The 19,633-nt window shown below is 48.7% G+C and overlaps 3 protein-coding genes and 1 long non-coding RNA gene across 14 annotated transcripts in view; 2 read left to right on the top strand and 2 right to left on the bottom strand.

Annotated features, from left to right (window-relative positions):
* SVIL (supervillin) overlaps positions 1 to 7,722 on the top strand; it is a 231,341-nt gene extending 223,619 nt beyond the window's left edge. For all 9 annotated transcript variants that reach the window (XM_024750122.1, XM_024750119.1, XM_024750125.1 and 6 more), the window contains 5 exons: positions 845 to 950; positions 1,563 to 1,770; positions 3,192 to 3,325; positions 6,042 to 6,197; positions 6,989 to 7,722. In XM_024750122.1, coding sequence (XP_024605890.1) covers positions 845 to 950; positions 1,563 to 1,770; positions 3,192 to 3,325; positions 6,042 to 6,197; positions 6,989 to 7,233 — 849 coding nt within the window. In that variant the 3' untranslated portion in view covers positions 7,234 to 7,722. The remainder of the gene's footprint in view (positions 1 to 844; positions 951 to 1,562; positions 1,771 to 3,191; positions 3,326 to 6,041; positions 6,198 to 6,988) is intronic.
* LOC112402912 (uncharacterized) lies at positions 1,007 to 7,234 on the bottom strand. 2 transcript variants are annotated; one of them, XR_003003789.1, is made up of 8 exons: positions 7,099 to 7,234; positions 6,429 to 6,560; positions 4,849 to 4,972; positions 4,665 to 4,732; positions 3,565 to 3,687; positions 2,762 to 2,901; positions 1,985 to 2,068; positions 1,007 to 1,191 (listed from the first exon to the last, which is right to left on the bottom strand). It is a non-coding gene; the product is annotated as an uncharacterized LOC112402912 (long non-coding RNA). The 2 variants fall into 2 exon arrangements; XR_003003788.1 differs by lacking the exon at positions 4,849 to 4,972.
* Positions 7,723 to 7,874: 152 nt separating the features above from the next.
* LOC112402910 (supervillin-like) lies at positions 7,875 to 12,156 on the top strand. Its single transcript, XM_024750135.1, has 3 exons — positions 7,875 to 9,184; positions 10,916 to 11,071; positions 11,167 to 12,156. The coding sequence occupies exons 1-3, from the start codon at positions 8,972 to 8,974 to the stop codon at positions 11,251 to 11,253; spliced, it is 456 nt and encodes a 151-aa protein (XP_024605903.1). The 5' UTR covers positions 7,875 to 8,971; the 3' UTR covers positions 11,254 to 12,156.
* On the bottom strand, positions 9,194 to 18,161 carry LOC112402909 (uncharacterized). Of its 2 annotated transcripts, XM_024750134.1 has the most exons (3): positions 17,470 to 18,161; positions 16,956 to 17,222; positions 9,194 to 9,344 (listed from the first exon to the last, which is right to left on the bottom strand). In XM_024750134.1, the coding sequence occupies exons 1-2, from the start codon at positions 18,104 to 18,106 to the stop codon at positions 17,104 to 17,106; spliced, it is 756 nt and encodes a 251-aa protein (XP_024605902.1). In that variant the 5' UTR covers positions 18,107 to 18,161; the 3' UTR covers positions 9,194 to 9,344; positions 16,956 to 17,103. The 2 variants fall into 2 exon arrangements, 1 of the variants encoding a protein (XP_024605902.1); XR_003003787.1 differs by lacking the exons at positions 16,956 to 17,222; positions 17,470 to 18,161 and adding an exon at positions 9,685 to 10,909.
* Between the last annotated feature and the right edge of the window lie 1,472 nt (positions 18,162 to 19,633).

Genomic DNA, 19,633 nt, shown 5'->3' with positions numbered 1-19,633 from the left:
TAAAGGCTGTGAACGAGTATGTTTTATCATGCCTTCAAAATCATCCTTAGAGTTCTGAGTCTTAATCTAATTGGAGCATTTAATTTTTTTTATCAATCCAACGGATGGAAAAATCACTGCAGAAATAGAAAACACTGCCACAGAATGGCTCTTAATGACACAGAAGGGGCCCTGAGATAAGTTAACTCATGGTGAGAAATGTGTCCTACCTTTCAACGCTCCCCGACCGCCAGGCTCAGTAAACACTTCCTTGTCTAAGGGGATAGACCTTGGCAAAGTGAGAGTCAGCTGACTCGGCCCTACGTACGTTCCTGTTACTCTGCTGCGTCTCACGCCGATGTGTGACTGTTGTGCTGACGGAGGCGCCGCTGAGTGACAGGCCCTGTGAGTGGACCAGAGCCTGCAAGAGACAGTTCCTTTCCCCGGAGTCACTAAGTCAGTGATTAGTCATTCTCACTGCTGAGAGATTTTCTTTATTAAAAACATGTTTAAATTATTAATCACGTTATATCCGTACCGTGGAACACGACCATTAAAATATCAAAATTCACGTTAAGAATCTTACGTGATGACAGAAAAACGTCAGCTGAAGAAAATCTGGGGATAAAGCAACATAAAAAACAGCGATCCTATTTGGGAAAAATGTATACCTGAAAAATATTTTGTATTATAGGAAAGCTACACGCCAGAACTGTAGTAGCGTTCTCGATAAATCACAGTAGTATCAGTGGCTTTTATTTGTACTTCTCAGTATTTTTCAGATTTTCGACAACAGGCACGTGTTATTTTTATGACTCCCCAAAACCAGGACACGTGGCTCACTATAATGTGTTTAAATCGGAAGGTCCAGGTCCTGCAGGGCAAGGAGCCCCCCTGTTTTCTGCAGTGTTTCCAGGGAGGGATGGTGGTCCACTCCGGGAGACGGGAGGAGGAGGAAGACAACGCACAGAGTGAGTCACTTTTGCTGCTGGAATTCAACTCTGTTCTCTCCGGGAAGGTATTTTTATAGGCGTGGGCTTTAGAGTAACTCTCTCTTCACGTAGCTGCGGCCTGACGAGCGAAGGCCTCCTGATGCCTGCCTTATAAATCAGCTTCCTGGGTGCCTCCCTCCCCCTTCCTTCCACGGAGTTGCCTTCAGAAAGCAGCTTTGCATAAAGGAGGCTGCAAGATGACTCGACCTTAAACTGGATCCTGGAGGGGGAAAAAAAAACCAGTGATCTCTTCTAAATTATGAGATTTTTGTTGACCAGCATCCAAAAAACAAAAAAGAAATCATAGTTTCAGAGCCTCTTAAAAAATATGCCTGTTATGACTTACCTAGATCTTTATAAATAAATTATGTAAAACTGGTTTTTCTGCATCGTGCACTCCGGGCAGCCTGCTTCTAACTCAACAAAATGGGCTTCCCGGGACTCAGAAAGACCGCAGCCTGGCCTCGCCTCCACCTGCCCCTCCAGACGCAGAAAGGAGGTGGGGCGTGGGCTGCCCTGCAGGCTCCCCTTCCCTCCAGGCCCCCTCCCCGCGCCGCCACGTCCTGACTGTGCCACCGGTGCCCCCTGCAGGCGAGTGGAGGCTGTACTGCGTGCGCGGAGAAGTGCCCGTGGAAGGGAACTTGCTGGAGGTGGCCTGTCACTGCAGCAGCCTGAGGTCCAGGACGTCCATGGTCGTCCTCAACGTCCACAAAGCCCTCATCTACCTATGGCATGGATGCAAAGCCCAGGCCCACACAAAGGAGGTCGGAAGGACCGCGGCCAATAAAATCAAGGAACAGTGAGTGCCGTGTGTGTGAGCACCTCTCCCAGGGGCTTCCCGGGTGCAGGCTAAGGGTCCTGACGTCCCCGTGGATGCCCCGTGTGCCCAGAGGGACTCAACGTGGGGAGCTGAGCCCCACGTGGTCAGGGGCCCTGAAGGTCCAAGTTCATGTGACACGTGTCCAGCCCAAACCTCTCCCCCGTGAGGGCCTCCTCGCTTCCTGAGGACTTACCTGCCTCCGTAAACGGCACAGGACCCCCAGCAGCTTCTCTGAAGGTGTGATTTGGCTTTTGAATTGTCAACCTGGAGTCCTTGGCTATTTAAAGGGAGCAAATTTCAAATATTTAGGGGAGCAGAGTTGGTTGTATCAGAGCAGTGGAAGGTTTAAGGGCATTTAGCCAAAGACAGCTGGGAGACCACCCACTGTGTCAGACTGAGGGACGCCCCCTCCTTCGGGGACAAGTGTGTTTCCCAGCATCCGAGGCAGCTGCCCGAGTGCTGGGGGCCCTTCCTTTCCCAGACAGGCACCCACAGGTGCCCATGACCCAGAGACACACCGCTAGGGACGCCCCCTCCTTCGGGGACAAGTGTGTTTCCCAGCATCCGAGGCAGCTGCCCGAGTGCTGGGGGCCCTTCCTTTCCCAGACAGGCACCCACAGGTGCCCATGACCCAGAGACAGCACACCGTGACAGCGCTAGGTGAGGACCCACCCTGGGGAGGGGAAGGCGGGGAGAGCCCAGAAGAAGCTGTGCCGCCCACCACCTGCCCAGGTGCCTCTGTGCATCCCGGGCAGCCAAAGAGCCCAGTGCCCCCTCGAGCTGAGACCTGGGAGGACCTTGGTGACACCCGTACAGTGGAAAGGAAGAGTCTCCCGGGGCCACATCCCACCAGGTGCCATCTGGTAAAATTCATTCTCTGGGCACCAAAGCGGTGCGGTCAGGGTCTGCTTCCCCGACGGCACACACGTGACCCAGCGCACGTGGAGAGCGGGCGGGGGGCGGGGGGAACCTTTCCGTTGTGGACAGCTGTGAAGCGAGATGCTTCATCTCCCGTCGTCATTCTGAGAGCCAGCAAGCTAGATGATAGACAGACAGGGTTCAGCCAGGTCTCACATGGCACTGAGGCCCATCAGGTTCGCCCCTGGACCCCTGAGAAAAAACAAAATGAATAACGAACACTTACGAGCCGCCGCCTGAAGTCACGCACAGATCTAGGGACCAGGGCCGTGCGAGGCGTCACACCCAACCCCGGGCCGAGGAACGTCACGGCTTCTCTGTAAGCCGGCCCCTCCCTGCTGCACACACTCAGATACCACAGAGCGGGTTTTGATTCGTTACAAGAATTGTTCTAGTTAGAGAGTAGGAGCGAGCTGGGAACCGGTCTGCAGGTCTAGCGGGGTCTGGTTCTGGGCCGCCCTCACTCTCGGGTCTCCGTGCAGGTGTCCCCTGGAGGCGGGGTTGCACTGCAGCAGCAAAGTGGCGATTCACGAGTGTGACGAAGGATCGGAGCCCCTGGGATTCTGGGACGCTCTGGGGAGAAGAGACCGGAAGGCCTACGACTGCATGCTCCAAGGTAACCCCCGGCCCCGGCGCCCCAGCTCACTCAGCGCGCGTTTACGCGGGAGCCGCACCCAGGCCGACTCCTCTGGGGCCAACGAGGAGGCTAAATAATGCATATGACTGATCGTGATGCCAAGGAAAAGCCGTGTGTGTCAGAAAATAGGTACAGGTGACAGAGGTGGAGAGTTAAAAAAGAAAGATTTCTTCCTCCAGGAGAAAATCACACAGGGCTCCATGGAAGACAGCACTTACCGGAGCCTTGGAGGTGTAGGTGTGGCTTGGAGAGAAGTGAAGGAGGGGGGAGATTCCAGGAGGCGAGCTGAGCACAGCGTGAACCTCTGGAACAAGACACTTTCGGTGTAGCCGGCGTCCAGGCTGCAGGGAAATAGTGGCAAGCCAGGCCCTGTCTAAACACCTGCTGGACGTTCACTCACTCAGTGCTCACAACCCAACAAGCTGCCCTGGTCACCGATGGGGAAACAGGCCTGGGGTGGTTAACCAGCTTGCCCGGGTTGGATAACAGTGGGATGTCCTCATGACCGCACCACCATACTGCCTTCTCAGCTTTTACAAACTTTTACATAGGTTTTTAAAGTACAGTTGACCCTTGAACAACATGGGGGTTAAGGGGCCAACCCCGCACCCACACACACACACACACACACACAGTCGAAAATCCACATGTAACTTGTAACTCCCACCAAACTTCTCTACTCACAGCCCACTGCTGACCGAGAACCTTACCGAGAACATAAAGAGTTACATACAGTTTGCAGGTTATATGTATTAAATACTTACCATAAAGTACACTGGAGAAAAGCAGATGTTATTAAGACAATCATAAGGAAGAGGAATTACATTACTGTATCGTATTTATCGATAACGTAAATTTCCATCATGTTTACGAAATGAATCATCAGTACCTACATCAATATTCTTTTAGATGATACAAAACACTATAGATGTTATACGTATTACTAACACTAGACATCAAAAGTGAAAAGATATACGTATGTTCCCATATCTCTTCCCTCTATGTATATGTGTAACTGATTCACTTTGTTATAAAGCAGAAACTAACACACCATTGTAAAGCAGTTATACGCCAATAAAGATGTTAAACAAAAAAAAAGAAAAGATAACGTGAAAAAGAAATTCCTATATACAGGTGTAACGAAGCAGCAGCAATGTGATTACTTTACAGTCGGCCAGTGTCCCTGATACAATTGCTTCGCAGCAGCCCAGCCTATACGCTAATGAACAGTTATAACATTTTTATGGCATACGGTGTTACAGTCCCCTTCATAATAAAGTACTGGAAACATTGTTACGTTTTCATAAAAATCACTTACCCGTCATGATAGGCTGATACACAGCTTCCCCAATTAGAGAGAGGCATACTGTACGGTAATGTAATTCTCTGAAAGCGAAGGTATAAAACAGTAAGAAAACTAACACATTTTATTTCAACTATCACCTCATGCCTATGTAAGGACAGGCTAGTATCTACGTATATTTGATGCATTCATGACATACCTAACTTTTCTTACTTTTTTCAATATTTCTAGGCTATTCGGTTTGTCCGCAGGTTTTCTTCAGTGTCACAAATCTCCAAAACATTTTTCCAATATATTTGTTGAAAAATCTCCACGTATTGGACCTGTGTGTACAGTTCAAACCTGTGTTGTTCAGGGGTTAACTGTACTGCATATTGATGGTGGGAAATGTTTGAAAGTACAAAGAAATTAAGAAAGAAAATAAGATCCTTATAATGACGTCTTTCAAAGCTGCGAACCAGAATTAACATTTCCTTATGCAGTAAATACTTATTTTTTAAAATAAAATCTGGATAGCATTCTTCATACACACTGTTTTGCAACCTGCTTTTTCCCTTTAATTTATTGTGAACAATTTCCCAAATCCGATTTTAATATTTAGACTTTTAATGGCTGCAGGGTATTTCACGAGTATATCTGCGACTCTCTACTTAGCCTGTGTCCTAGAGTTGGAGAGCTGAGTTCTTTCCAGTTTTCCTCTAACGATAATAAAGTTGCAAATAATTTTCAAAAGAATCAACTGCGTTCATTTCTCGTGAAGGTAAATTCCTAGACACGATCTCCTTTGCTGTAGTATAAAAGCCTTACAGTTACAGATCAGCAAGTGTCCCCAGAACACTGGCGCCAAATGCCACTCTCACCAGCAGTTTACAGACGTGTACGTTTCACAGCACAATCATGCACTCGGTTTATTACTTTTTCCTGTTTGCCAACATTGATGGTAGAAATTGCTGTAATTTAATGTTTTAAATTAGAATGTTAAATGCTTTCTATATGTATTTTTTAGCCATCTGTACTTTCGTTTAGGTGAATGTTTTCTTTGTGCCTTCACACTTTTTAGATATTTATTGTTTCATTATTATCTTCCTTTACAGACTACTAAGGATATTAACAGGTTTCCGTATTTCCCATCTTGTCACTTGCCTTTTAGTTTTCTTCGGTTGGGGGTGCTTTTTGTAGAATGCAATTTTTCATTTATGCCTAAATCTCTTCTCCTTGAATTACACTTCTTTCGTAATTATGATTAAAAAGGTCTTCCCCACCTCCAAGTTCAGATTACACTTTACAATGCTTTGATCATTTCACGTCTAACAGACATTAATTCTCCAATCCACCTGGAATTTACTTTGGTGCATATTTTGTCTTTAGCTTTTGTTCTCTTTTCTTTCAAAGATCCTGGAAATTTTAACTTCACGCCCCGCCTGTTCATCCTCAGTAGCTCCTCTGGCGACTTCTCAGCCACTGAGTTCATGTATCCAGCCCGAGACCCCTCTGTGGTCAATTCTATGCCCTTCCTGCAGGAAGACCTGTACAGCGCCCCGCAACCAGGTATGGCCCACAGAAGGGGGTAGTCGTGCCGAGCCAGCAGAAGGCACGCCTTGCAAAAGGCTTTTTACTTTTGCATCTAGTAAGCAGTTTTTAATTTGCCAAGTACACTTAATATTATCTCACTTAATCTTTATATTATCTCATTTAATCCTCACACCTCCCCCCCCAAAGGAAGTTGACATCAGTCACATATTATAGTGTAAAAAACTGACCCTCAGTTACTCAACTCACCCAAATTCATCAGTTAAGAGTAGGTTGAGTGCAACTGTGTCAGGCATGAGTCTCTGCTGTTCTCTCAGCCTTCCCTCCAGCTTGCTGCTTCATAGTCTCCATGTGTCTGCCCCTGCTCCAGCCATCATGTTTCTGTTCAAAACAGAAGGAAGAGTAGGGAAAAGGGCAATGATGATGGCCATGTCTCTCTCTCACCAGATAAAGCAAAAGCTTTCCCAGAAGCCCCCAGCAGACTTCCATTTACATCCCCCTGGCCAGAGCTCTGTCCCATGGCCACCCACCAGCTGCAAGGGAACCTTGCAAGAGTCCAAGGAGCAGGGGGTTGGGAGTATCTGTGGAGTGAGCAAAAGAGCAGTGTCTGCCATGCTGCACAGCAGGGCCAAGGCCCGTGTCTTCTGATTCCAAGGTCAGGGCTGTACCCACTTGACTGCCACCTCAAGGCAGAGGCTGTGCGCTCTTGTCGTGGGACAGTCACAGCCACCAGAGACCAGGCAGTAGAGACAGCTGAGGCTGAGGTCGGCCGCCCCGGCCTCACGGCATCTCTGCTCTCATATTACAAGAGCCTGGAGCGGCACCAGGAACTTCCCGGACCCTGGCAGCCCCGATCACCACCTTAAAACCTCGACGGTGCACGCGGTCGGCCAGTGTCTTAAAAGGGGCTGCTACCCACCTCTCCGTCCTGCGGCTCAGGTGGGGCAGCCTCCGCTGGGCTTTTCAGAATTCTGAGATGCAGGCTACGAAAGGACTCAGGCGGGCTGGGCTGGCGGGTGTGAGAGCCCTTGACCACGTGGAAGAGTCAGGCTGACGGTCTGCTGAAGGGAAAAGGGGGCAACACTTGATTTCCAAAGCCCATTCCTCCCTGAAAGAACCATGGACTTAGATCGCCTGCAAAGCAGTCCTACGTGGGGCATGACCACTGATGACCCAAGGGCCAGCGTGATGTACTTTCAGTACGCATTTTGGGGATCAGCGGCGCTGACAACCCCTTGGGGGTCACGTGTGTCATCTGTCCCACTCTTCTCAACCGGCCAGGACCCAGAGGGCGGCTGCAGGAGGGGCAGAGGGGGAAGGAATGGGGGGAGAGGGAGGAAAGAGCCCACCTCATCAACGCCTTCTCTCTGCCTCGAGGCATCTCCTGCTTCACCGTTCAAAGGGCCAAGACATCAGGGGCACCCTCCCTGTGGCCCCGAGTTTACCTGCCACTGGATTCTCGCACTGACCGAGGCGGCAGGGAGGGAGGCGTCGGTTCGCTGTGGGGCAGAGCCCCTGACTAGACGTCTGCTCTGCTCCGCCCTCGCAGCACTTTTCCTTGTTGACAATCACCACGAGGTGTACCTCTGGCAGGGCTGGTGGCCCGTGGAGAACAAGATCACCGGCTCGGCCCGCATCCGCTGGGCCTCGGACCGGAAGAGCGCCATGGAGACGGTGCTGCTTTTTTTTTAAAGCCGGCAGACAGCCCCGAAACCGACTGCTTCCCCTTGAACTCTTTTGAGGCTTTACTTTTGAGATGAGTACTTTCTCAGCTGCCAGCATGAATGAGACTTCATTTTTCTCTTTCTTAAATTGAAGTAGAGTTGATGTAGAATATTATATGTTACAGGTATACAGTGTAGTGACTCACAGCTTTTAAAGGCTGTACTCCATTTATATTTATTATAGAATATCGGCCTCTACGCCCCGTGTTGGACAGCATACCCTGGTGGCAGACTTTATACCTAACAGTTTGTACCTTTTAACCCACTCCCCCTATCTGGCCCCTCCCCGCTTCAACAAACTAGTGAATATCATTTTTCTCTTTTATATTATGAGGCCGAATAACCTGTCACCCTCGAGGTTAACGGCCGAGTTGTGGGAGGCCTGGCCTGGTTAAAACCCTTCTGCGCTCAGGGTCAATCACGCTGTGGGACGCCAGGCCCCATCCACGCACTGTCCACACGCAGCGTCACCCCCGTCGGAGGGTAGAGGGCGCCCCCAAGCGGGCTGGAGGGCCAATGGCAACTTCTCTGTCATCTGTTACTCTGTTTAGTGTCTTACCTAAGTCAATTCATGGCTCTTCTACTATACCATCCACCTAAAACGTCTGGTCTTTTACATAAAACGAAGATGCCAGTGATTAATTTCTTACCTGAATTTTTAAGATTTCATTGATTAGTATTACTGAGTATACACAGTTGATTTTCTCTTGGAAAGCTCTTTCGTAAAAAATAATAAACTTCCCACCAAATGTTTAAGCTAAAGTAGCTTGTAAAATGCTGCCATTAGCTGGTAATTCACACCGAACTCAAGGCTGGGTTAGGCAATCAGAGGAATACTTCACAGGTGAGTCCAGGAGGACGGTCCCACCCAGACGCCACAGAGAGAGGCTTGCTTTTCTCCCATCCAGGGACCCAGAAGTGTTCTGCTGGGTTCAGCAAGTTCAAAGTCAGGTCGATCCCATGCAATTTCAGCCACAGTCACACGCATGAAATTAACATTTTTTGTAAACATCCTGGCGGGGAGGGGCTACAAACGCATAACTTCCATTTTAACCCTTAAGTCAAGAGATGCAAACAGGGAAAAACTTACAGGGGAAAAGCCAGGGCCATCGGGGCCATGCTGGGTCTGTGACATCTGCCTTCTGTGTGACCGCAGGAAAAAACCTCAAGAAGCCGCCCCCCAAGTCTTACCTCATCCACGCCGGTCTGGAGCCCCTGACCTTCACCAACATGTTTCCCAGCTGGGAGCACAGAGAAGACATTGCAGAAATCACAGAAATGGTGAGCACGCCCCTTCCCCGTCCAGGGGGCCCCCTGCCTTCCGGGCTGTGGGAGGACCTCACCTGGGAGAAGCAGCCAATTGCATCTCACGTGGGAACACGTTTCCTTGGTCACAACACGTTCACCAGTCTCGCATTATCAGCTCAGGAAGAGGAGGGGCCTAAGGAGAAGTCAGTGGACGTATTTTGGTAATCTATACACGGCTTACGTTCTGTCACTTAAACGCAAAGGTGAATTTAATTAATTTGGAGCAGCCGTCTCTTCCTCCTGTTATAGCTGAAGATCCGCTGCTTCTCCGAGTCCATATAAGGCACCGCAAAAGCGCCCCGGGTCTCAGACCCCAACCTTGGGTCAGAGGAGACGCGAAATAAGCCCGTGGGGAAGTCCGTGCTCGGCTGCGTCAGGGAGTGGAGGTGTTGTGAGCCCGTCCTGAGGGGTATATGGCTCGTCATGAGCCAGAGCGTTACCCTTTCCAGCTGCACCGAAAAGAGGAAGCTTACTGCCGCTATGTAGAATTTCTCAGCGTATGAGCTTTGAACGCTGCTTGCAGTAGCAATCCCAAGGGCATTTTTGGTGTTGCGGGAGACAGGTTTGTTCCGTTCAGACTTTCTCACTGTGTAGGAGGAGGGCCACTTCCCTGGCAGAGATGACGTGGAGGGATATTTGATAGGAGGTCTGGATAAGTTTAAACAAACAGCAAAAGTGTGCCGCTTCTCGACCACGGAGAGGGCCTGCTTCATCTCTGCTGGTGGCCCTAAGCTCGCTCCCTGGAGCCCAGTGGACTTGACCTTCACAGACGGGGGCTCAGGCCACCCGGGAGCTGACAGGCCCTGTTGCTGCGGTCCAAGTTCAATTACATGAATCACTGCCGTTGTCCCGTGTGCCCTGCAGACCCCCGGGGGCTGGCCGGGGGGCTCTGGGGAGTCCTGTACAGCCTGCGGGCCATCGGCCAGTCTGCCGTCGGGCAGGTCGTGATGAGAATTCACTAAGGGCCGCTCTGTGCCAGGCACTGCTCCGAACACCGCACTCAGCTTCGCCTTTAATTTTCACAACAGTCCACTAAGATCCAGCTGCTTCTTACCCCATTTCACCGGCGAACTAGCCGAGGCATGGACACTCGGAGAAGCTCGCCCCGATCTCTGACGCGTTCCCTCCGCCACTCGCCCTCGATCCCTGGTCTGTGTGCAGCTGAATTCACATCATTCCCCACACACACCTCCACCCAAAGGAGGTGGCCCACTGGGGGGTACCAGGTTTAACAGAGGAAGCTCGTTCACCCGGAATAACCTGTTCAGATGAAATGCACACAGTGGTTTAAAAACAAAGAAGACCTCAATTCAGCGCCAGCAAATTCTAGATGCATTTTCTTACCTCCTTTTTCTACTGACGATTAAGAGATGGGGTCTGAGGGGGTGGAGGGGGGTGATTCCTTTTAAGGTTAACTGTTTTCAAATATCTGTAAACAAGTTCCATTATTTGCATGCTTCCAGCGTTTCAACTTCACATTTAATCATCTTCTGGATAATTCACTCGTGTGATAGTCCCTAAACTTTCTCCTGATGTATGTGAAATGCCGTGCAGGTGAGATGGCATCTCAGAGCCTCGTCTCCCTGAGCGGGGTCTCCAGGCTGCAGTGCAGGGGGGCCGGGGGGCATGTTTTCAGGCACGTGATGAAACGTGTTCAGATGTCGGACACGGAGGTCCCCCTCTCTGCCCCCTCCTCCTCTCCAGGACACGGAAGTTTCAAATCAGATCACCCTGGTGGAGGATGTCTTAGCCAAGCTGTGCAAAACCATTTATCCACTGGCCGACCTCCTAGCCAGGCCTCTGCCCGAGGGAGTTGACCCTCTGAAGCTGGAGATTTATCTCACCGACGAGGACTTCGAGGTAAGCGCTTCTTCAGGTGGGACAGCATTTGAACACAGCATGCGTGGCTTGCCGGAGGGTCCTTTCACTCAGGGCGTCTCTTTCCCTCCTTCCAGTTTGCACTAGACATGACCCGAGACGAATACAATGCACTGCCTGCCTGGAAGCAGGTGAACCTGAAGAAAGCAAAAGGTCTGTTCTGAGTCATGAGATGCTGGAGGAAACCTCTGTTGTCACTTTCAATACTGTTGGACCAGGAAAATGGATGTGTTTTGTTTTTGGAAGCGGGGTATGGCTAGTCCTTTAAAAAATATTTTTACATCTGCGTTTTCGAGACCTGAAGCGATCAGCTCTCCTGCTTGTTTGGGAGTTGTGCATTTTGTAAATGTTCCAGAAAACTCTCTGGAAACACACCTTCCACGATTGAGCAGACGATGTTTATAAGGCATCCGCAGCCCCACGCACGCTCACGCAGGGGGTCCTCAGCGAAGGCCACGGCACTGCCCTCCTGGTCCTGCTAAGCGCTGCCTGTTATTACTTTTTAAGCGGTTCCCTTTATAAATTGTTATTTTGATAGTTTGTGGATTCTAAATATATATATATTTATATAAACACCGTATAAATCAAATATGTATTTAACAAAGCAATACGTATTCATTCACTTTTAAGGGTTTTTTTCGTGTCAAAATAACATTAAAAGGTAGTTGCTTCTGTTGAATTAGTTCTGCCACCAACGCATACCTTCACCCACGTTCAGAGGCGCCTCCTTCAGCGTTAAGTCGGACTCGTTCTGAGTGCTGCTTCCGGTGCTAAGATGAACAAAGAACTTATACTTCCAGGCACAGGCTCTTAAGAATCTGTGCGAATCCACCTTTCTACCTTAATATCGCCCCCGAATGTATAGTGCCTTGTGTTATGTACAGTTTATATACAGAAGAGTTTGCTCTGCATTTTTTGACGATGGTTTGGAACATCATCTACAATTTTACGCTGAAATGGTAGAAATTTTAAAAAGAATCTCAATTTCTAATACCTGTTGTAAAAATTAAATGTGTCATTCGGCGATGGAAGACTCCAAAATAAAAGCTTCAGAATAAACACGACTATGAATTGATTAGTTCACACTGAGTTCCTTTCTGAAAAATATTTTTTTGTAAATGTTAACCTAGTACCAATATTCCACGATTCAGTATTAACTGCCGAAACTCTTAATTTAGCTCAGGGCAAGATGTCATACGAGGCTATAAGGCTAAATAGACGACAGACATGCGGCCCGTAAAGCAAGCTGTAAGTCCTACGCCAAAGAACATATTTTTGCAAGTCATCATTCAACAGAAGCCCTTTACCCTCAACTGTAGCTGCATCTCAAATTCAAGAGCTCAGCGCCTTTTTAAAAACATTGCAGACACAAGGCATTTAGAAAGCGTTAAAAGCTCCTCACCAGGGCTTCTAAAAAAAAAAAAAAAAAAAAAAAAACAACTCCTCACCAGCTCTTATGTTCTTAAACTCCTAGGTCCAAGGGAAAAAAATTTGAAAAAGAAACTAACACAACATTGTAAAGCAACTACACCCCAATAAAAAGAAAAAATATGTATAACCGGCTCACTTTGCTGTACACCTGAAACTAACACAACACTGTAAATCAGCTGTACTTCAGTCAGTCAGTCAAACCCCAAATCCCTGGTTTTGAACAAAGACCACAGAGCCCGCTGTGAGTTACCACCACCCGCCTTGGTCTTAGTTCACACATCGATCACAGAATTTCCTTAAACTCCGTCGCTGACTCATGAGCACCCACCCACCCCTCCCCATGCCCCAGGCCTGTGCCGGGTCAGGGGTCTCTACCTGCTCTGGCCCTACCACTTGATGACTGCGTGACATTGGGCAGGCATGGAACTGTCCCATCTCGATCTCTTTTTAAGGAAAAGAAATCAATCCTATAACTGCCCACCTCCCAGGATTGATTCTTGGCGAGGAGGGCTAGATCCCCACTGCTACCAATGTTACCGTCATGGCCGTGGACTTAGGAAAGCAAGAGCGTTGACGTTAAGGAACACAGTCACGCACCTAGAAACGACAGGTTCGACCCAAGCAAGTGGAACCTTCCAAAGAAAAAATGTAGAAGGAAAAGTAGAGAGAGCGGTTCAGACTGTGTGTCCCATGGGTAGTAGGCAAAGAGGAGCAGAGCGGGGCGCACAGAGCCAGGAGGACAACCAGTGAGTGTCAGAGAGGCAGGGCTGCCTGCGTCGTGACCGTCCAAGGAAATCACCTGGATCCTTAGATGCACAGAAAGTAACCAGGGCTGTGATAAGAACTTCCAGAGGACAGCCTGCTGTAGGTGTGATGAATAACACAGAGTCATCAGCAATACCCATTACCCCAAACTGTCCCAAATGCTTTAAAACCACGTACATCCACTGGTACTAAACACTGTCCCCCAGCGCTGTGCTCTGTCTGCCTCTCGCCTCTTCTCTGTAAACAGGGAACCCTGTCTTGCATTTCATAATTACTTCTCGCCTCTTTTCTTGAGCTGTTCCCAACTCTCTCTCTGGCCTGCAGGACTAGATCCTCTCGTATGTGGCTTTGTGATCCTTTTCCCTTCGTAGCAGGACATGACCTTTGCATCCTGGGTAAGGACCCCACCTGAACATATGACATGCTAAATCTCAACAACTCAACCACCTGGGCTGCACCTCTTCTCCGGTGCCACTCCAAGGCAAACCATCTGGGTAATATTTTTTTTTTTTGCGGTACGCGGGCCTCTCACTGTTGTAGCCTCTCCCGCTCCCTCTCCAGAGCCTCAGGACACACGTGACATCTTGTCTCCACCCAGATATCCGTTCCCCTCTTTAAAAGTCCTTGAGTTCAAAAGCAGCAAATGAAGAAAACACCAACTGTTTTTAATAAAAATTCCCGCAGAAATACAAGCAGGTTCCAAAGGACAGGAGCCATTGCCCCAATATGTCCTTCTCGGGCTGTGCCCGGGTCAGGGTCAAAGACTGCTCAGGAGCCCACTTCATTCTCTCCTTATTTTAAAACTTCAACCCCACTTGTGGCAGAGCTCCCATTCTGGTAAAAGGAGGTGCACTCCAGAAACAGCTTGAGAATCCGTTTTGGCCCTTCACTTTTGTTTTTCTTGCCTTCTGATTATAAAAGTAACACTGTCTGGGCTTCCCTGGTGGCGCAGTGGTTGAGAGTCCGCCTGCCAATGCAGGGGACACGGGTTCGTGCCCCAGTCTGGGAAGATCCCACATGCCACGGAGCGGCTGGGCCCGTGAGCCACGGCCGCTGAGCCTGCGCGTCCGGAGCCTGTGCTCTGCAACAGGAAGGGCCGCAACAGTGAGATGCCCGCGTGCCGCAAAAAAAAAAAAGTAACACTGTCTACACAGAGACTTGTAGTACACAAATGTTCACGGCAGCATCACTGATAATAACCCAAACCTGTAAACAGCCCACCTGTCCATTGGCTGAGAAACAGGTAAACAAAACGTGGTACATCCACACAATGAAATACTATCCAACAGCAAAGTGAACAAAGCACTGGTCCACACGGCGACATGCATGGACCTCAGAAACATCGTCATTCAAGGACTGGGAGTTGGGGATTAGCAGACGCAAACTATTATATATAGGATGGGTAAACAACGAGGTCCAACTGTAGAGCACAGGGAACTATGTTCAGTATCCTGAGATAAACCATCATGGAAAAGAAAATGAAAAAATATATGTGTAACTGAATCATTTTGCTGGACAGCATAAATTACCAAAACAAAAAGATAACTCACAGAATACGAGAAAATATTTGCAAATGAAGCGACCAACAGGGGATTAATCTCCAAGATACACAGATAGCTCATACAGCTCTATGTCAAAAAAATAAACAACCAAGTCAGAAAATGAGCAGGAGATCTAAATAGACGTTTTTCCAAAGAAGACATACAGACGGCCAAAAAGCATATGAAAAGATTCTCAACATCGCTAATTATCAGAGAAATGCAAATCAAAACTACACTGAAGTATCACCTCAGACTGGTCAGAATGGCCATCATCAAAAAGTCTACAAACAAATGCTGGAGAGGGTGTGGAGAAAAGGGAACCCTCTTGCACTGCTGGTGGGAATGTAAACTGATAAAGTCACTATGGAGAACAGTACGGAGGTTCCTTAAAAAACTAAAAATAGACCTACCATATGATCCCACTCCTGGGCAGGTATCTGGAAAAAATCATAATTTGAAAAGATGCCTGCACCCCTACGTTCATAGCAGCACTATCTACAATAGCCAACACATGGAAGCAACCGAAATGTCCATCAACAGAGGAATGGATAAAGAAGATGTGGCACACATATACAATGGAATATTACTCAGCCATAAAAAAGAACAAAATAATGCCATTTGCAGCAACCTGGATGGACCCAGAGATTTCACACTAAATGAAGTAAGTCATAGAAAGACATATATGATATCACTCATATGTGGAATCTAATTTTTTAAAAAATGATACAAATGAACTTATTTACAAAACAGAAACAGACTTAGAGATATTGAAAACAAACTTAGGGTTACCAAAGGGAAGAATGGGGGGAAGGGATAGGATAAATCAGGAGCTTGGGATTAACATACACACACCACTACTATATACAGGATAGATAATCGACAAGGACCTACTGCGTAGCCCAGGAACTCTACTCAATACTCTGTGATGACCTATATGGGAAAAGAACCGAAAAAGAATGCATATATGGTACATGTATAACTGAATCACTTTGCCGTACACCTGAAACTAACACAACATTGTAAATCAACCACACTCCATAACATTTAAATAAATAAACGGGGGGCGGGGGGGAAGAAACGTCATTCAATGAAAGAAGACGGACACAAAAGGCTACATATTGTTCAATTCCATTTATACGGAATTTCCTGAAAAGGCAAACCCATTCAGACACATGAGTGGCGGCTCGAGATGGAGATGGGAGTGAAGGGGACTGGGGATGAGCCCCAGGGAACTTTTCTGGGGGGCGGGGGGCTGATGGAAACAGTCTAGAGCTGGATTCTGGTCGTGGCGGCACAACTCTGCAAAAGCACTGAGCCGTGCACTCACGTGGGCGTATTTTACCGCATCCGATATCACGCCGCGAGGGTGCTGCTTCAGAAAAAGAGTAACACTGATCTATGTGGAAAATGTCAGCATTGTAAGGATATATAATTTAGGGATGGAAAATCATAGCTATTCTTGCTGTTAAAGAAACGATCACTCATGACACTGGTCAAGACAGTAAGGCAGGAACTTCCCTGGTGGTCTGGTGGTTAGGACTCAGCGCTTCCACTGCAGGAGGCCCCGGTTCAATCTCTGGTTGGGGAACTAAGATCCCACAAGCTGTGAGCTGTGCCCCCCCACCCCCCCAAAAAAAGACAGTACGGCAGACGTTACTCAGAACAATCATGATAGGTGTAGGGGCCACTGCTGAAGGGGAGAGAGACTGGGCTCAACTCCAGATACAGAAGGAAGAGTGGGGATTTATAGTGAAGAAGCAGAGGTGGGGTGTGGCCATCAGTGGATGGAGAATCACTAAGAGGAAACATCAGGGTAAGGGGCGGATCTGGTCATATCAACCTAAGAGGACTCTTGCTGAGTGCAGGTCAGGGTGACCAGACACCGCCTCGGGGGATGGTGGAGACACCCGATCAGATATCGAGGGTGATGAGACATCAAGGGTGAGGATCTTGCTACATGTGGGCCTGTCCTGGAGGCCATGCCCGAGGACAGGCTCAGAGTAGCCTGACTCAAGTTGGCCAAAGACAGTGTCTTCATCACCACTTCCCATACACAAGTACTTCAGTGGTTTGATTTACAGTCTTCCAGATTCTTCTTTACATCAACTAACATAGAGATGTGTGCTCACGTTTGGGGTTTTTCCAAGGGAAAACTTGCATTTGCTCCCATCAGCAGTAGCGCTCAGACGCTGGTCTCTGGATGTTGACCGGCTGTGTGTGAGGCTCTGCGGTCACGCGGGGCGCAGTGTGAAGGCCCAGGTCAGCATTCAGTGCTCCTCAGAGGGTGGGCGGCATCCAGCCAGGGCCCAGACGGAGGTTTGGGGATTGGTTTTCAAAGGCCGCTCTTGATCTGAGGTCCGGATCCAGAGTCGGGGCCAGAAGCCTCCAAACAGGCTCTGTGCAAAGCAGATCAGCAGCGTAGTGAGGGACTAGTAAGGGTCAGGGGGACAGTAACACGTCAAGGTCATGATTCACATGCAAACAACGGAGGGTCAAATTGAAAACTGAAATAATCAGAAATTGAATATACTGGTACAGTATTTGACCCAAAGAAAAGGCCCTACTTTACTTCCTCCTTTACTTGTAAGAAGTCAGTGCAGGGGGAGCGATGAAGGTGGAGTTGCTGCAGGACGCGGAGCTCACCTTCCCCCACAGATACGTCAGCGCCGCATCGACACGTGGGACGAGTCGCACAGAATACCCGCTGAACGCTGGCGGAAGACCTCAGACTGCTGAAAGGGCGAGAAAACCTCCACGCACCGGGGTAGGAAAAAAGAAAGAAAGGAAGAAAGGAATCGGGATGGGACCTGTGCCCGGGGGAGGAAGCTATGGAAGAGGAGACGGGGAGAGCAGCCAGGACACAGGGGAGCTTCAGAGCCTCAGAGGAGGGCACGGCGGCCGGTCTGCGGCAGCCAGAGCAGTGGGAGAACTGCACAGTCAGTGCTGCCGCGCTGCACTCCCCAGCCTGAGGCGCGAGTCCGCCGGTGCAGGTGGGGGCTGGGGGCTGGAACTCGGGCTTCGGAGGTCGGACCCAGAGAGGGGACTTGGGTTGGCTGTGCAGAAGCAGCCCAGGCAGGCTGGCATCTGGTGCAACCGCACCTGAGGGTGTGGGCAGAGGAAGCATGGGCCGCCTTAGAGGCCAGGCGCGATTGTTTGGGGGGTGCACGAAGGAAGGGGTGGGACCCGGATTGTAGCCTTTTTCCCTGTGCACGCACTCGCAGAGGGCAGGACGCTGCCTGCACGGGTTCCGGGAGTGGCCGAGAGCCGCCTCCACTCCCATCGCATGCTCCGCGGGCAGGCCTGGGCCTCCACAGCCACCCAGAACCCCAGGACTGGGCACCAGCCACCACGTCTGCACACCCCCGATAAAGGGGATAGTGATCAGTACATGCTGAGGAAGTAGGCGATGGGCATCAATACTGAAAACAGCCCTGGGCTGCCCTGGGGGCGCAGTGGTTGGGAGTCCGCCTGCCGATGCAGGGGACGCGGGTTCGTGCCCCGGTCCAGGAAGATCCCACATGCCGGGAGCGGCTGGACCCGTGAGCCATGGCCGCTGGGCCTGCGCGTCCGGAGCCTGTGCTCCGCAACGGGAGAGGGCACAACAGTGAGAGGCCTGCGTACCGCAAAAAAAAAAAAAAAAAAAAACAGCCTTCATACCAAATATATTAAACCCACACAAGCTACACAGGGTCACTCCCAAATATAAACAGCCCTCCAAGACCACAGTAGATAATTGCTTCTCCTAAACTCACAGAGTAAGAGAAAGATGAGTGACATGAAGAAGCAGGGGAACCACTACACCAGCGAAAGGACCAAGAGAATTCCCCAGAAATAACCAACATTGGACCAGACCTCTTCAGTTTAATAAACACCAATTTCCAAAAGGAGATAATGAAAATACTGAAGGAATTAAGAAAGGCTATCGACAGAAAGGCAGATTACTGTAAAAAGGAACTAGAAGATATAATGAGTAAGCAAGAAAAATTAGAAAACCCATTTGCAGAGATGAAAGCTAAGCTAAAGGCAATGAACAGCAGAATTAATAATGCAGAAGAAAGAAGAAGTGACCTGGAAGATAGAATAATGGAAATCACCCAATCAGGATAGCCAACAGAAAGCCACATTAAAAAAAAAAAAGAAAGCAATATGAGACCTATGGGATAATATAAAGTGTGCCAATCTACATGTAATAGGGATTCCAAAAGGAGAAGAAAGAGAAAAGGGGATCCAAAATGTATTTGAAGAAATTATGGCAGAAAACTTCCCAAACCTAAAGAAGAAAACAGACATCCAGGTACAGGAAGCACGGAGGGTCCCAAACAAAGTAAACCAAAACAGACCTACACCAAGACATATTATAATAAAAATGGCAAAAGTTAAAGATAAAGAGAGGATTCTAAAGGCAGCAAGAGAAACACAAAGAGGTAACCCCCGTAAGGCTATCAGCTGACTTCTCTACAGAAACGTTGCGGGCCAGAAGGGAGTGGCTAGGTATATTCAAAGTCCTGAAAGGGAAAAATTCTCCAGCTTAGGGTACTCTACCCAGCAAGATTATCGTTTAGAATAGGAGGAGAGTTAAAGAGTTTCTCAGACAAGCAAAAACTAAAAGAATACAGCAATACTAACCCTGTTCTAAAGGAAATATTGAAAGGTCTTTTCTAAACAGAAAACAAGTAAGAATCTATACCAAAGAGGAAGTCACAATTGGAAAGAAAATCACTTAAATGAGCCAGTACACAGATTAAAAAAACAAAAATCAAATCAAAAAATTTCTATGAAAGTGATGATAACCACAATGAACAGCAGA

Source organism: Neophocaena asiaeorientalis, unplaced genomic scaffold (assembly GCF_003031525.2).
Source record: "Neophocaena asiaeorientalis asiaeorientalis breed wild unplaced genomic scaffold, Neophocaena_asiaeorientalis_V1.1 scaffold4, whole genome shotgun sequence".
NCBI classification, from domain to species: domain Eukaryota; kingdom Metazoa; phylum Chordata; class Mammalia; order Artiodactyla; family Phocoenidae; genus Neophocaena; species Neophocaena asiaeorientalis.
The sequence above is the reverse complement of the archived record's forward strand: the minus strand, read 5'-3'. Positions and strand labels throughout refer to the sequence as shown.